Raw genomic sequence first — 17,644 nt, forward strand, 5'->3', positions numbered from 1 at the left:
GTGTCTCTCCGGCAGATTGTCTCCCCTGAATTCACATCTCATAGCCCACCTATACTTCCTGCCTGGCTACGGGCCAATCAGTGTTTTATTCATCAACAAAAAGAGAAGCATATGCACAGAAAGACATCCCCCATCATGTGCCTCCCCAAAGAACACAGCTATGGAGACACCCCAGGATCAACTTACTAAGTACACATTGGAACTACCAGTCAGAATCACTTTACGACAGTGTGGAAGCCCATAGAAATGGCTCCCTTCCATCTTCACACAAGGTCAGAGAGTTCAAGCCTGTTATTGTTCCTTCAAGGTTAAACCACAGTATGTTTGGCCTAAGCTAATGGACGTCTTACCTTAATACCTTAACAATAGGATATTTATTTGGTTTAGGGTGTGGTTATTTGGTGTTCTGGGCTTTAAGGGGGCAATTACATTTGTTTGTTCCTTGTAGCATGGTAAGGAAGTCTTGCCTTCCCCCTGAGAAACTGCTGCCTGATAGAATTTTAACAATGAAATCTTTATTTTATTGGTGTGTGTGTGTGTGTGTGTGTGTGTGTGTGTGTGTGTGTGTGTAAAGGTGGGGAGGTGTGCACTACATGGCATGTGTGATAAAGGCCAAAAGACAATTTTCAGGTTCTGTTCTCTCACTGTCAGTCCTAGTTATTAAACTTAGGTCACCAGGCTTATTTAGCAAACTATTTTATACATAAAATGATCTGCCCCCCACTATAATTTTTAACATATTCCTCCCCTAATCCCATGTCAAGACTTCACCTATACTCTGGTTCACTTCCCGCATTATGCCAAACCACAAGCCAATACCACTGTGTTCGATAAAGTTTGCTTAGAATATGTGGAAGAATTAGTATAAATGTTTAAATCTTAGAACTAAAGGACAATTGTTTCTCCATAAGTCCCAGGAAAACTGGGAAAGTCAGACAGAGAAAAGGATTTGGGAGCCAGAAAATGTCTCAGAGCTTTTTGACTCTGGGACAATTAATCAGCAATTATTTAGTATTCATCTATGCTGTGGTAAAGGCTGAAGGCACCCAAGGTGTGGTCCCTGGCTCCAAAGAGTTTACCATCTACTGGGAAATCAGCTAGGCAAACAGAATACAATCAGATAACAATGGGATTGCACAAGAGCCCAAGTTTGGTAAAGTAATAAACCAAAGATGCTTCCACAGGTTTTTTACAGAAAGGTGGGATATGATAAAATCAATGTTGAGTAACATGCCCTCCTTACTCTGCTGCAGCCCATTTTATAACCACCACTCAGGCTCAGGCTTGCTTGACTTTGGCTGTTGTAATGAACCTGTATCCAGCACGCTTGCCTTCTCCCTGGCTTAATCTCTCCCAGGCTATCTTGAACACAGCACCAAGCATGATTTTCTAGAGGCATCCAAGGGATACTGTCTGTTTCCAATAAGACAATGACTCTCCTGTTTTTGTTTTTTGAAAGGTTTTGTGTGATGTGTCTGTCTCTGTGTATGTATCTGTATGTGTATTTCAGTGTGGGTATATGCTGCATGCAACTGGGTGTCCAAGACCAGAAGAGTGTCTGATGCCTAGGAGCTACCTACAGGTAATGAGCCATCCTACAAGGGTGATGGGAACTGAACTCCTCTGGAAAAGCAACAAGTGCTTTTTAAATGCTGAGCCATCCATCTCTCCAGCCCTCTTATTTTGATTGTTATTTGAGATTGGGTCTCACTGTGTAGCCTGGGCTGTCTGTGAAGTCATAATCCCTTTGTTTCAGTCTGTGAGTGCTGAGATATCAGGTTCGTGACATGTCTAATTATTTGAAATAATGCAGGCCCGCCCAGCTGTGCCCTTTACTGTGGGAGGTAGAGGTCTTTAAGGCACACCCTAAATTACTGTTGTGAGATTAAACGTGTTTCTCCCCCCAACCACATACATCTAGTCACAAGTGGCTGGTGTGGTTGCTCACACCTGTAATCCCAGCATCTGGAAAGCTGAGGCAGGAGGACTGCAAATTCAAGGCTAGCTTAGGCTACAAAGCAAGTTCGATGCTGAATTCTACAGCAAGACCCTGTCTCAAATAATAAACATTTATGCCCTACATTTCATTAGCAGTGTGGCTTGAGGGTTAGGCTTACAAGTGTCTTTGAACGAGAGGGAGGAACTGCTTGATTTCTGCTGGGGCGGCACTGGAATGTGTCCATGCTGTTTTCTGCACCTCCCTTCTCTGATTTGGTTGCCATCTGCTTTCCTATTATCTGTGTCGGGCTCATCTTTCTTCATCCACGTGTCTCCTCCAGCAGCTCACAGCTGAGGCGGAATCACTCAGATCGTGGTTCAAATGACTGGAGGAAAAGCAGGTCCTTCGTTCACTGATCATCACTTCCTTCTCCAGAAGAGAAATCAAGAATGACTGCAGTGAGAGTAGACCAAGCATGGACTCACAGCAAAGGGCTGCAGGGCTGATCTGCTTAACCATAAGAAGGCGGTCCACACCAGTGCTTTCCTCTGCGGCTTCACTCCCTCTGCCCTAGTCCAAGGTAGCATCTCAAGTTGTCAAAACTTGGGCCATAGGTGCAGGTTAGTGGTAGAGCACTTTCCTAGCATATGTGAAGCTCTGAATTCAATCCACTGTACCACAAAAATGCAAACAGAGTTCGGTAAATTTTACAGCAGCTGCTTTGTCTCCGATCTACTAAATTTCCCATCAGTATCCAGACTCACTCAGATGAAGGAGAACTCAGGTCACAACCCTGTCTAAAATACTCCACTTGATTTTGTTTGTTCTTAAAGACTGGGTCTTGGGGCTGGAGAGATGGCTTGACAGTTGGTTAAAAGCACTTAGTGCTTTTGCAGAGGACCCATGTAGGGAACACACAACCACTTGCAACTTTAGCCCCAGGAGATCTGATGCCTTCTTTTGACCTCCAAAGGTACTCACATCCACATGTAAGTACACACACACACACACACACACACACACACACACACACACACACACAAATTAAAAATAAATCTCATGAGTTCAAGGCCAGCTTGGACTACAGAGTTTCAGGACTTTGGAGAAGAACCCTGTCTCTAAAACAGTAACATAAACTAATCATAATAATAGTAGGCAAAGTGGAATAGCAAACCGGCCTACTAAAGTATGAAAATCAGTGAGTTCGATTTTTACTTATTTAAGTTAAATAGCAGAAAGATTCTTGCTTCTCTATAGTTTGCCTTTATTGTGATTAGTTGTCGACAGAAGTTTCTGTACCGCCTGGTCCCACAGCCCTGTTTAGTCCCAAATAATCACAGAGGTTTATTAATTATAATGGCTGATAGCCAGGCTTCTTATTGGCTAGCTCTGCCTTAATTATTAACCCATTTCCACTAATCTGTGTACCTCCACGTGGTCTTGGTTTACCGGTGATGCCGGGTCTCTTTCTGGTAGCCCTGCCTATACTTCCTGCCTGTCCACTGGCAGAAACAGCTTTATTCATTAACCAATAAGAGAAACATATATTCACAGCATTCAGGACATCGCCCACCAACCAGTAAAGAAACTTACGTAGTAATTTAGGAATTTTGTATACAGTTCTCAGTCAGCTGGTCTCTGCTGCATAGGGGGTGTGAACTATCCCAGTGGAAGGGTGCTGTCTTGGGGAAGGGTTGACAGTGTTGTTGGCCCTCACTCATTCACCCCTTCTGTGTAGGGACTTGATCATTTCCCTGTGCTTGATGAAATGTGTTCTAGCCAGCAGATAGCTCTCCATAGGCAGGAAAGGAAAAGAGGTTGACAGTTAAATTACAAACCAGCCACCTAAACATTGAGAATAAAGAGCAGCCAGACTCCTGCCAAGGTCAGAGACCAGGCACACCTGCTAAAATGGGCATCACCAGCAAGTGAGTCTCCATCAGCAGCTAACCAATAAATTAAAGGGGCAGAGTGGGGCTGCAGTGTGACTCCTTCAGTTTGGCAAGCAGCAAGTGGACACGTTTGGAGTAATGTCCAAAGTATGAGGGCGCCCCACTAGCATGGTCCACAATATGCCTATAGAATTAAACTACCTTAATAGAAATTACCCAGTCTTTGTCTAGTTTCTGCCCCAAGCCCCACAAAAAGGCCCTACAGAGGCATGTCATCCATTTTATTCTCCTTTGGGTCCCTCCCACTCAGGAGTTTTCTCTTTGTGTCTTTATTCCTCACTGACTTGAGACTATGAACTATAGAGTCACTGTCTCTGGTTAGCTTTTGCACCTTAAGCACATCTGGGCCAACAAAGCCCTGTCTCTATCTATACATCCCAGCTCTTACTAAAATTTAAATACAAGTGATGGGAAAAAAAAAAAAACCCAGTAATTTTCAGGCTTCTACACAAGCTCCTGTAGCACTCTGGTGTACAGCTAATGATGACCTAGTAAGGCATGACAAGGACAGCTAAAGATGGAACATATTCATTATCGGCAATTACCTGCAATGTAACTCTCCATTCTCTACTATATATACTTACAGTGCCTTGAAACTGGCCAATGGATAAATATCACAATTCATATGACAGTTAAAATAGTTCTCTTTCTTATCTTATGATGGTTGGAGGATATTTTATTTAAAGGTAAAATCATGATCCCTGTTAAAACATTACACAACCAAATCATCACTGTGAGAGTGCTAGCAAGACATCAGAGCTGTTTTGAAGAACGAACATCAGACGAGACATGCAATCAGCAATGTTGAAATAAAGTTGTTACATCAAGAAAGATCAAATTCAATTTTTTCCCTTGAGGTAGAAAACACCCCAACATAGATGAGGGAGTAGATAAAAGATATGCAGACGCATGCAGAGACAAAGGGATCTCCTGGAGGCAGAGCTCAATCAGCATGGAGTCCAAGGCCAGAAAGGTGTCTGTGATGATGGTAAGGCTGGAGAGAAAGGATATTGCTTGATGCTCATTCACCACGAGGCTAATCCGCCATTAAGGTCAGAAGGAGAAAGAAGTGGACTCACCCACCAGCTGGTATTGCAATATTAATGTCCACCCTGAAGGAAATGGATGGTCTATCATACACAGACTTATTACACACACACAGGATCTATACATCCACATGTACATATATAATGGAATTTACAATTCCCAAATGCCATCATTCACAAAGATTATACGGAAACAAACACAAATATGATTTCATTCTGGAACATTATGCATTTACATATATACTTATATATGTATGGATATATATTGGCACATGTATAGTCACACAGTACTGTGTATGTGCATGTTCATTTCCTTCATATACATCACTGACTGTACTCAAGCTGTATCCCGGGCAGTCTCTGTTATCTACTGACACAACCACACTCCAAAGAGAGGATGGCTGTGGCATACAGATAGGGATGGCCACATTCCCAAGGCTGCAATACATAAGCAGGCTCAATCTGGTACCATACATTGTGTTCCCCTTTCTTCTCAGTGGCATGAATCCTGAACAAGACTCCCTCCCCCAACCTAGTATACCATGTGGCCCTTATAAAGCTATGTGATCCCCCAGGTATGCCAAATGGCCCATGGTAGCACCAGGGCTGCCTCCATCACTCGTAGGCAGGCAGACCAAACAGCTCAGGCTTGAAATCCTCCAGGGAACGCAGCACCACTGTGGCCTTTCTTGTTAAGTCTTGACTCAGGTTTTCATCAGGAACCATGACAACCTGCATCCCAGCTGCCAGAGCTGCCTCCACGCCATTGGGAGCATCTTCAAAGACAAGGCACATGTCTGGGGCAGGAATGGGACTGAACCTCCGTGCACAGGAGAGGAATATGTCTGGGGATGGCTTCCCACTCTTGACCTCAGGATCATCTCCTAGCACGATGTGGTTGAACAACCTGAAGAACTCCTTGTGCCTGCTGGTCTTCATTTCAAAGGACACGGAGCCTGAGCTGGTGGCCAGGGCAAAGGGGATGCTATGCTTTCGGAGATGCTGGATCAGTTTCTCAGCCCCTGGCATTAGGGCAGCCGTGGGAAACAGGTCTGCCAGCTTGGCCTGGCTCTCCTCCACCAACTCCTCCTTGGACATGGGCAGCTGCAGGACATCGATGATGATCTGTGCAGCTTCTGGAGCCTTTTTCCCCATCACAAGGGACTTGACCTCCCAGCTGTACATCTTCCCATAGCGACCACACAGCTCCTGAAACACCACTGAGTACAGCTTCTCAGTGTCCAGAAGTAGTCCATCCATGTCAAAGATGAGGTGGGTGACCGGTCGTGGTGGGGGCATCTCCATGGTGACTCCTTCTCAATCTGGGGTGGATGGAAGGGTTCATTTATTTTTAATTATATATTTTGTGGTAAATGTTGTTTTATTTATCATGTGCTAATAAATTAACAAAAAATAGTACCCATATAATGTGGCATAATGCTATTTATATCTTTAATGTATAGTCATATATGTTAATATATAGAGAAATGTATTTGTGCATGCTCAAAAAATTTATGACACAATCAAGAAATATGAAGAACAACTGGATTAAAAGATGACATTTGGAAGGCATCTGGCCTTGCTATCATTATCAAGTGACTGAAGCCTAAAGTGGTTTCATAATATCTTTAATTGTAACACAGGGTGTATCTGGAAGTTGTTGTTATTAACTACTATATTTAGAGCAACCTATTACATTATATATTATATCTACAAAGTAGATACAACTATTCTATCTAGAATGTTGCAGGGTGGGCAGTCTGGGAGACAGCATCCAGGAGAGGTGGAGTCTGCTTCAGGCATGCTAACTACAGCCTGCATGCCCATACCTACGAAAGAATAACAGTGACCTTCTGTACAGAGCTTTTTGCAGAGGTAAGTGAACTAGTAAATGAAAGATTTTAGGCCATGGACTCATAGCTAACATGAGGGTTAGGTGAGTGTTAACTAAGATTAACTTGAGTTTGGCTGAAATTGACAAAACAAATACAAAACCCAGAACTAACCCTGCTACTTATTGCCCCTTGCTGGCCAATACTACTCTGCACACCACATTCTCCATGGGATAGCTGAATACATAAATAATCAAGACTCTCAGAATTTAAGGAAACATTAATGCTTCACTTCAGAATTTCCACAAAAAAAAAAAAAAAAATCTGTGTGGAAAATAACTAACAGCCATGAAATTAAACAATCTGAAAGATGTATAGGAAGAGAAAAGAAAAAATAACCTTTAAAATAATTAAATTGCTGGGTCTGCTGGGACTGGACTATAAACCTAGTATTTTGGATATCAAGGCCAGATGGAGAGTTTAAGGTCAGTCTAGACTGCTCTTTTAGCAGGTCTGAAACACCGAAGAGAAGATACAGAGTAGGTGAACTACTGACAGATGCATGGACACATGGGAACCTTTCTGAGGTCCAAAGCTTATTCATTTTATTTCTCTCTTCCTGTTGCTCCTACTCTGTTCTTTCTCGGTTCTATTCTTCTATCCTACTGTTTTCCTTCTGCTCTTGCCCAGTTGTTTTCCTTTGATTGCTTCCTTGATGTCTTCCTTCTATATATCTTTATATAGCTTATATACCCCAGGAAGAAAAAAAAAATCTTTCAAGCAATATAAAAATTACAATATGGTTACATTCTATTTTTTTAAATGAATGATTACAATGAATGCAAGCAAAAACAAACAAATAAAAAACCCAGCATTTTTCTCATTTCCCTTACATGATTAAGCATTTTACTTATTACAAGTGAAAAAAATTATTCCCAACAACCCACATACATTTGTTATAGATTAACAAATGGTAGGCAAGCAAGGTTCTTAGCCAGTTCTTTTACTAGTAGGCTGCATTTTGCGGTTACAAAGAAAGGATCACCATTTTATTTTTTATCTCAAAAGGTAATCCTATAAAAAAATTATAATTTTAACTTTTATATATTAAAAAAAGTATACATGTCCACTCATCCACAATTTTTTATTAAATCATTCCAGGAAGCTGAGGGAAAAAATGGGAACAAGAAATTAATCACTGCCTTAGATTACCATCTCTAGCAAGAAGAATGACTTGTCAGCTAGTAATAACCGAGCTGCCTTTGTTCTTATCCCTTGCTCAATTATTACAAGTGTGCCGTTCTAAACTTAAATTGTTTCTCAAGATTTTCTACATTAAATCCAATAACAAAACATCTTAACCTACCTTTGCTAACAGTCTACATCTCAAAATTCTTTCTAAGGGCGGTGGTTGAATCATTAATCTGCTCCAGCAACAATGCTTGGAAAAAGCCAACAACTATTTAAGTATCAGTGACACTGCCCAGTGAGGGAATAGAACCCCCCCCCCCCCAGTACCCATACAACTCATATGAGGGAGATGGTGACTGCTATGGCAATAAGCAGAGTTATGCTCAGTAACAGCATGAGGTCCTCACGAGACATAGTCTTCAGGGCTCTGCCTCTCTAAGGCTGATTGCTGAGCCATATTCCATGAGTTCCAAAGCTGCTTGCTATTTCTCTCACATGGTCCCCAACACTAGACAACATTACAAAACTGTCCCAAAAAACAACAAACAAAAAAACCCAAACCCACACTTTATGTAGTTACAAGCCTTTAAAACCAGCCTTAAATTGCAGTATTCTGCAGCATGGACCTTAAGAACAGGGGATAATTTAGAAAATGTGCACTGAAAAGCAACTCTGTGAGGTGACCAAGTCTGTTTCCTGTTCTGCCTTGGTGGTTGGAGTGAGAAAACAGCAATCTCCTACCTATAGCTTATACGACAATGGCATTGCCTGTTGAGGCACACTGGTCCGAATACTTTCCTCCCATCTTTTCTGTTTTTTCCCCTCTTAAGACTATGTTCAAATATAAAGAAAAGAACAGTATAATGAATGACATTTACATATCATTTCCATTAACATTTAGCTCCTTGTATTTCTTCTGAATTATTTTAAAATACAGACAACAAATGTTAGCCTAAATGCCTGTATGCATATTAAAATAAACCCATTTTCCTGCATAAGCACAAAACCATTATTCCTTTAGTAGCAACTGTCTAATATCATCTAATACTGCAATCTAAATTCGAGTACAGTTGTCCTAAGATATATTTCTATTTCAGTTACCAAATCAGAATCAAGCAAAGAAAAACTGTCACATTTATCATCAAATCTCAAGTTTCTCTTAAGCTAGAACAGCCCTCTCCTTCAGTCTTGTCTTTCTAAAAACATGTTTTATTATATGTATGCAATTATTGATTGATTTTGTATGTATATGTGAGTGCATGTGGAGGTCAGAGGAAACCTGTAGAAGTTGGATCTTTCCTGCCAAGTGAGACCTGGAGATCTAACTTTCATCTGCAGGCTTGGTAGTAAGTGTCCCTGTCTGCTGATCCATCTAGAGGGCCCCAGCCTTACCTCTCATTTTTATCCACAAGAATTTAAGACATAGGTTCTAGGTGTTACTGATTATTTCTTTTTTTAATTCCATGTGAATGGTTTCTGAACTAGGATGATATAATAGGCTTATGTTGAGGTTTAAGACCTTTGCAAATTGTAATTCACAGAAGCTAGAGTTTCATATTGCTTCTCATCAGAAGACCATGTCAGGGTAGTCTTATTTATTAGTGATCAGATTGACTTGCAATCAGGTGAGAGAGTTCAGGTCTCTCAAGTGGTACTAGTCCCCCTCCCCTATGACTAGCAGTGATGGGGGACGGGAGGAGGGGCGGTGTCTCTGATTCTTTACCAACATCTGTGGGTCCCAATCAGTGGTTTTACTGATGCACCTGCCAAGGTTTGTTTCATCAGAGACTGAATGGTGATGCTCTGCCCGTTTTCCTGCATTTAGCTGCCATAGGTTTCACAAAGAATTGCTTCTTTATCTGCTAATACTATAAGGTTTTCCAAAACTACAGCCGGTACTAGAAACACAGAATAAACACTGTTTTCTTAAATAACCACTTTTTAGGAGTAAAGGTGATAAAATATTCACCAATGATAGTGTAGCAAAATGGCCTTCTTTTCTGTTTTAATTTGGCTTACTTCCTGAGGGAAATAACACATATTTAATGCTAACGATTATTTTAGTTTCTAGTGGTTTTGGTGCTCAAATTGTTCCCATTTTGTCTAGTGGGCAGTCTTTTAGGAATGACCTTGTCTGTATTGTTTTCTGAAGCATGTGCTTCTAAGAGGTATTGTTCATTCCTAGCTTTGATCTGGACTCAAACACATCTCCAGGAATGCTGGCACCTGTCCCCGTGGCGCTGCTGGGTTTAGATCAAAACCTGGGGGCCAATGGGAGTCATTTCTCTAGGTCTTCAGTTTGCACTCCTACCTTCACCTCAAGATTAAAAACAGAGGTTTCGTGTGATTCGTTCTTTAAAAGGAGAAACAGCGAGCAAAGAGGAGCAGAGTCAAGTGTCTCGCGGATACCATGCGGGGATCTGAACCGGGGAAAGGGCGCCCCAGGCATCCAGAGTAGAAAGCTTGTTGGATTTGCCAGTGGTCCCCGCTCCAGGGAGGCTGAGGCAGGGCTGCCGCGGGTTCCAGGCTAGGCTGGACGGCAGCGTGAGGCCTTGTCTTACCTGCACCGAGCGTGGAGCCCACCGAGAGAACTTATCAGGGGCTGCCAGACTGGGAGAAGACGGAAGCCTGGCCGCTCTCCAATTGCCCGGTAGGCCAATCAACGTAGCCTCAGGGCCGGACATCCGAGAAGTGCAACCAATGGGAAGGCGGCTTTAGTGGGCGGGAGGCGGTGCATAAGGACCAATCCCAATTGTCGGCTCACGCCAGCAAGGCGGCAGCCAACCCGCAGCGCGCTCTCTCCTCAGCTCCGCCCGCTGCTCTGCGCTGGCGCGTGGGTGGCGGCGCGCTGCTCCTGCGGCGGTGCCGGCCGGGCTCATCAGTGCTTGGCGCTGCTGGCGTGGACAAGCAGATATGGCGAGCTCCAGCTGTGAGGGCCACGCGGGCCAGGAGGGGGAGACGTTCCTGTACTTCGCCTATGGCAGCAACCTGCTGACCGAGAGGATTCACCTGCGAAACCCCTCGGCCGTGTTCTGCTGCGTGGCACGCCTGCAGGTCAGTGCCGTTGTGCCCGCTACCGGGAGAGCGGGTCAGATACGACCCCTGCCGGGAACCTTCGGCTACCATCGGCGTTCTCAGTCCTCCACTGGCTGCCCTTTCCCGCCGACTTCGAGCATCTTGTAGGACGCCTTCAATGGGTGCTTCTTTAGTCGAGGACTAGCTGTTTTCCAGCCTGTGCATACCTTTGTCACAGCGTTCGTCCCACCGTTCTGTGAAATTCTGTGTATCTGTCTTCTCCTCCGGATCTGAGTGGACCTGGTCTTGAGACCTGGAGTCGTGTCTTCCCTAGAGATGGCGATGCTCCCTCAGAAGAGTGTCCCTAACCGATAAACTTGAACTCTGGTGAACTATGGCTCTTGACCACAGTTCACCTGCTTATTTAATACGTATTCTTCTGGGACTCACTGCTGGGGTTACAAAGATGACTGAGCAGTCCCGCTACTTGGAGGACGGTCCAGTGTATACAATACGACTGTGTGTAGTGCCTTTGACAAGTTGAACCAAACACTCATGGCCCTTGCTAACTTTGTCAGAGTTTTTGGTTTCAGGCAACAGAAACCGGCTGGTTTAAGAAAGAGAGGGGATGGGAGGGTGATGTTTTGGAAGGCTGTTTAGAGAGCTCATGGAATCACCTGAAAGACTGGAGTACAGAGCTGAGTAAATACGCAGGCCTGGTGTATGTGCATTCCACCAGCATTGCAGGATGTGTGTGTGTGTGTGTGTGTGTGTGTGTGTGTGTGTGTGTGTACGTACCATCAGCATTGCAGGAGAGGACCAGCCCAGCTCTGGAAGAAGGTGTGTGTGTAGGTAGGTGTGTGTGTGTGTGTGTGTGTGTGTACGTACCATCAGCATTGCAGGAAAGAACCAGCCCAGCCTTGGAAGATGGTGTGTGTAGATATATGTGTGTAGGTGTGTGTGTGTGTGTGTGTGTGTGTGTGTGTGACCAGCATTGCAGGAGAGGACCAGCCCAGCCCTGGGAGAAGGTGTGTGTAGTTGTATGTGTATAGGGGTGTGTGTGTGTGTGTGTGTGCCACCAGCATTGCAGGAGAGGACCAGGCCAGCCCTAGAAGAAGGTGTGTATAGGTAGGGGTGTGTGTGTGTGTGTGTACCATCAGCATTTCAGGAGAGGACCAGCCCAGCCTTGGGAGATGGTGTGTGTGTATAGGGGTGTGTGTGTGTGTATGTGTGTGTGTGTTTGCCACCAGCATTGCAGGAGAGGACCAGCCCAGCCTTGGGAGATGGTGTGTGTGTATAGGGGTGTGTGTGTGTGTGTGTGTGTGTGTGTGTGTGTGTGTGTGTGTGTGTGCCACCAGCATTGCAGGAGAAGACCAGCCCAGCCTTGGGAGATGTGCTGCACCTTTCCTGAACTAGTAAATGCGACACAGAGCTGGCTCCTTTCTGATGCTGTGTCACAGCCCTACAGTTTCTGAAACCCAGAGTGGAGTCCCGGATGATCTTGAACACCGGCTCTAATTGAGAACCTCTCTGAGTGACCAGATTGGATTGGCTAGGTCTCACCATGTATCCATGTCCTTACTGCAAGACATTCTGATAACCAACTTCTAGCCTTTGAAGTTTTAAAGCTGGGAGTTATGTTCTGGAACTCATGAGAGTGTAGGAAGGGAGTTCAAATGCTTAGTCAGAGCACAGGAAAGAAATATCACATAAATAAATTATAGAGTGGTTAGCCTTAAAAGAGGACAGACAAGGTGCATGGAGTATATGACCAGAGAACCTGACCAAAACACTCAGGAAAGCCCTCCTGAATGCAGCTTTTAAGCTGAGACCTGAATGGAGAGGTGAGGAACAAAATAACAACAAAAAGTGAGAGAATACTTACTCAAAGAATATTTATTCAGAGAACCCAAGGAAAGAGGAAGTGGTTGTTCCAGTCAAAGAGGCAGGAGTCTATAAGGGAGATGTGGCATGAGGGCTGGAAAGATAGGAAAGTATCGCATCTTAATGTGACCACAGAGACCTTTGGTCAATCTCTTGCAGGCCCTGAGGATCAAAGCAAATCATGGCATTTACATCTTTAAAAGCTCATTCTGATTACTAAAGTGTGAATATTGAAAGCCTACTTAAGATTTTGCCATATTCACATCCAAGAGAATGCCACCATGATCTAATAGGGTGGTGTCAGGGAAGGTAGATGGCTCTGAGCAGTGCCCAGAAGATAACATCATTAAACCTTGATGATAGTGTGTGAAGGGAAGGGATGTCAAATATGACTCAAGTTTTTGCACAACCAGGTAGATGATGGTGGTAATGTTTATAGAAGAGAATCAGGTTTGGGAGGTAAAAATTATTAAGAACTTTGAACATAATCAAGTTTAAGATGCTCCCTGGACAATCATGAACAAAAAAATATCAGTGAACATTTGTTAGGCACTTCTGTGTGCTGGCACCCTATTCCAAGTGCTCAGAATAGAGATATGGGCTGATTTTAAAGGTGGCCGAAGCATCTGATGGTATTAGAAGCTACTGGAGGTGATAGGGTTGTCCTGGGCACATTGCTAAGTTCAAAAAGGACCTAAGCTTGAACTCAAAGAAACCCTGACATTTCAAGATGGGAAGTAGAGGGGGGATTGGCAAAGAGGTGAGAAGATCAGGTCAACCTCAAATCAGAAGAAAGGGCTGATCTGGAGAGGTGGCTGCTTGTGTCACATACAAGCAGTGAGCCATGGAACCAGACAGGGAATGCAATTGCTTGGTGTGTTTATCAATAGGCTGCCAGTCTCTGGCAGAGATTGTATCTTTGATCAGATCTGCTGATACTGAATTTCCCAGTATGCTGCTTGAAGGTCCTGTCTACTTGGACCATCATTTTTCCTGAATTATCAAACAAGATTTTTGAGAAAACATGGGTGGCAGGGATGATATAAACCAGAAAGGACTACAGCACTGTCATTTAGTCCATCCTGTGTACTCTGGAGAGAGGGAAGGACATCTTAGGCTACTCCCTGGTTGCCCATCATTGATAATAGAAGCCAAATTAGAAAGGTATCTCTGTTGCTTATTGTTATAAGACTTTAAGGAAGTGATTTAATCCTTCTATGCTGTAATTTTTCTGCTGTAAGATGAGTAAAACACTGGTCCATGTAAAGTGATAGCTAGTGCATATAACACACAATAAATAATCAGTATTAGTTGCTCTTAGAAATAAATTGGTACAGTTCATGAAGATTAATGCTCAGACACCCTAAGCCAGCTTGCTTAGGGTTAAATACAGTGATTTGCAGGTAAGATACTTTACAGACAGAGAAGTGAAACCATCACCCTGAGTGTGTAAATGAAAATACACATGTATTTAAGTAGACTAACAAATCATTTTCAAAAATGAAAACTAAAGCTATTGTGTTGGTATATTAGGTTTCCTTAAGGTTTTTTGTTGTTGTTGTTGTTTGTTTGGTTTTTTGGGTTTTATTTATTTATAGATGCCTGTTCAAAACAAACTTCATTTTTAAAGGAAAATAAGAAAGAATCTATAGGCCTTAAGGTTTGGGTCTTGGTCTATCTGTCCTTATGTTCCAGAACTTTTTACACACAGAAACAAAGGTTATTGAATGTTTTTCTTTCATGGAGATCAAGGCAAATCATTTGTATTTTGAGGAAGGAAATTCATGTTAAAATATGTATTGATCACATATCACTTTGGTTTCCTTTGCAGGACTTTAAGCTCGACTTTGGCAATTTCCAAGGAAAAACAAGTGAGAGGTGGCATGGAGGTATAGCTACCATTTTTCAAAGTCCTGGCGATGAAGTGTGGGGAGTAGTATGGAAAATGAACAAAAGCAATTTAAGTTCTCTGGATGAGTAGGTGGCTTCTAATTATAAGTTAAAATAATACTTAAAGTGGGTTATATGGATGTGCATTTGTGGCTACACTGTAGATATATTCTTATACTTCAGGGCCAGTACAACAGTTAGAAACAGCCAGTGTGGAAATAAATCTAGAAGGGTCACACTTACTGATTATATAGGGGCAATGTTTGTCATCTTTTATGCCAAAACACAGAAGCCCTTATTTTTCAATTAGATTTGTCTTTTATTACAAATGATCTTTCTAGTTTCATATTACAGAAAGTCATGAAGCTTTTTTATAATTGTTAGATATTTTTGTTGATTTTGAGAGTTCTTTTTTTTTAATTCTTTGAGGTTGTAGTTGAACAAGTAATAATAATTTATAAAAGCACTGAATAACACAGTAGAACTAAAATTCTCAGAGTTGTGAGACAGAGTGCCTGATACAATGCAAAGTTCCAGAGAGAGCTGGCCTTGAAAAGAACATAGTGGCGGCATGCTGTGCTTGGCTCCTGCTACAGTAGTGCTTTCCCTTCCGCTGTCCTCTTGCTGTCAGAGTACTGCTTCAGGGGCACACAGGTAAAATAAGCATTTGAGTCATGTCTTCAGACAAAAACAAGCAGAGATCTGCTAGAAGCGCACTCGGTGACATTGTTCTTCTGTGTTCACAGGGCATTGCTTTTGCCCCTAAGCATACCAGAATCTACACGTGTTAAGTCCCTTTTGTAAATTAATATGATACTTGCATGTGACCTACCCCTACCCACCTGTAAGGCAGCATCATCTCTGGGTTATTTCACTGCTTAATCCAATATCAATTTGTTTTACTGTAACAGCTTTCCTTTTAAGGTACTAGTGACCAGGGGGGGAAAAAATCTGTATGTATTCAGTTAAGACCCAAGTTTTAAAATATGTTTTCAGTCCAAAGTTCATTCTGTACAATCTGTTACAGAAGCCATTTGTAACATTAAAATGCTAAGCATGCCAGATGTGGCGTCACACAAAAGAAGGCTGGGCATTCTTTTAATCTCAGCACTCAGGAGACAGAAGCAGGTGTGTCTGAACCTGGTCTGCAGAGTGGGTTCCAGGCCAGACAGGGCTGCATAGTGTTTAAAAAAAAAAATGCTAAGTGTACATTTGACATGGTGGAACTTAGTGAGCAAACACGCCTACACAGATATGTAGTTAATCTTATACTTCAGCTTGAGTAAAACATCTTACCTTATAAGCCATTCTCCTACATCCCATGTGGCTAAAATGTGGTTCGTTTGGTTTCAGGCAAGAAGGAGTTAAAAGTGGAGTATATGTTGTAATTGAAATTAAAGTTTCAACTCAGGAAGGGAAGGAAATAACCTGTCGAAGTTACCTGATGACGAATTATGAGAGCGCGCCCCCATCACCACAGTATAAGAAGGTGAGCGACCCGGACCTTGCTGAATCATTTTAATCTCACTGGGCTAAATTAGAGAGCATTTCATTTTTAGAAAGCTTTTAAGAATTTAAAATTCCACATGTACATTTTAATCAAAATGTTTTAAATAAAGTGGATTTTAATGGATTTATAGTATCTATTATATGTATATGTAGTCTATATATTTTTATCATTTTTTTTCCCTTTAACAAACATCTTCAGATTCGTTTTTTTCCTGGAGGGTAATGTATTTTCCGCTGTTGAAGTATTGTCTTTCCTAAATGGAACTAGGCCTTTTAGAGTCAGGGAATCCACCCTCCAAAGCACAAGACCCAAGTGGGATGAGGCCGATGTCCCTTGGTGGAAACCTGAGGCTAGGTACCTACCGGGTGTGGCCCGTGAGGACCCGGCGGCTATTGAGGGTAGCACAGGAGCTGAGCCTCTGGCATGGTGCCCAGAGATCAGCCTGGTAAGGGTCTTGGGGTCCTCTGAATAGTCATTCCTTGTCCCCTGCGTGTCTCCTCTAAGCAGAAGTAAACAATGGCACTGACAGCTGCTGCCTAAAATCTTGGCCTTTTTTTTTTTTTTTTTTTTTTTTTTTTTTTAAGAATGTAATTTTTCTTAAAATAGCATATACATTTTATACCATAACAGTGCATTTTATCTTACTATTAAGACATTTTAGGTCATGCTGTTAAGTAGAACCGACACTCTGACAACGTTTCAAGCTGCTTTGAGATCCCTTCCGCCGCCACAGAGTGAGGAACACCTGGCTGTGCCTGGGTTGTTTTAAAATGTGCCAGTTTTTTAGTCATCTAAAGCCGGTGTCATGAGCCTTAACAGTACAGACAAAACTATGGTACACTAAAGCATGCTCCTAACTAAAATGGCTTCCTTGTTTTAACCATTCCCTAGGTTATCTGCTTGGGTGCCAAAGAAAACAGTTTGCCATTGGAGTATCAAGAGAAGTTAAAAGCAATAGAACCAAATGACTATAAAGGAAAGATCTCAGATGAAATGGAAGAAATCATCAAAAAGGGGGAATCGAAACTGTACAGAACATAACAGGATCTGAGGATTTTTCTGTGTGCAGTATGAAGTGTGTTTAGTGTTTGCCAGCAGGAATCTGGGACCTTCCTGTTTTTAACCTATTGATTTTCAACAGTGCTGTGAAGGGGCTTCTCTCTTAGGTGATTCCATATTTTCAACTGGAATGGGGATAGCAATTAGACAATTAAAAGGGGCCAGGAGGTCCTGGAGTGTGTAAGCGGTGATGGCTGTGGGTTCTCCTGTGGACATGTTTGTATCCTGAGTTGCATGGAACATCTCAGTGTGCTCTGAGGACTGCAACCCAGTGGCACATTGCTGCACTTGGCCTGCTTTCTGCTCGTTTTTGATCAGCTTGTGAG

General features: G+C 42.7%; 2 protein-coding genes across 2 annotated transcripts; one reads left to right on the forward strand and one right to left on the reverse strand.

Moving 5' to 3' along the window:
- Positions 1-5,300: 5,300 nt before the first annotated feature.
- LOC127235642 (pseudouridine-5'-phosphatase-like) lies at positions 5,301-6,294 on the reverse strand. Its single transcript, XM_051202989.1, has one exon. The coding sequence runs from the start codon at positions 6,240-6,242 to the stop codon at positions 5,553-5,555; it is 690 nt and encodes a 229-aa protein (XP_051058946.1). The 5' UTR covers positions 6,243-6,294; the 3' UTR covers positions 5,301-5,552.
- A 4,560-nt stretch (positions 6,295-10,854) lies between these two features.
- Ggct (gamma-glutamylcyclotransferase) lies at positions 10,855-17,330 on the forward strand. The gene is made up of 4 exons (XM_051203003.1): positions 10,855-11,014; positions 14,691-14,836; positions 16,103-16,238; positions 17,151-17,330. Exons 1-4 carry the CDS (start codon positions 10,874-10,876, stop codon positions 17,298-17,300), a joined length of 573 nt encoding a protein of 190 aa, XP_051058960.1. The 5' UTR covers positions 10,855-10,873; the 3' UTR covers positions 17,301-17,330.
- The last annotated feature ends 314 nt before the right edge of the window (positions 17,331-17,644 follow it).

This window comes from Phodopus roborovskii, unplaced genomic scaffold, assembly GCF_943737965.1.
Source record: "Phodopus roborovskii unplaced genomic scaffold, PHOROB, whole genome shotgun sequence".
Classification (NCBI taxonomy): Eukaryota; Metazoa; Chordata; class Mammalia; order Rodentia; family Cricetidae; genus Phodopus; species Phodopus roborovskii.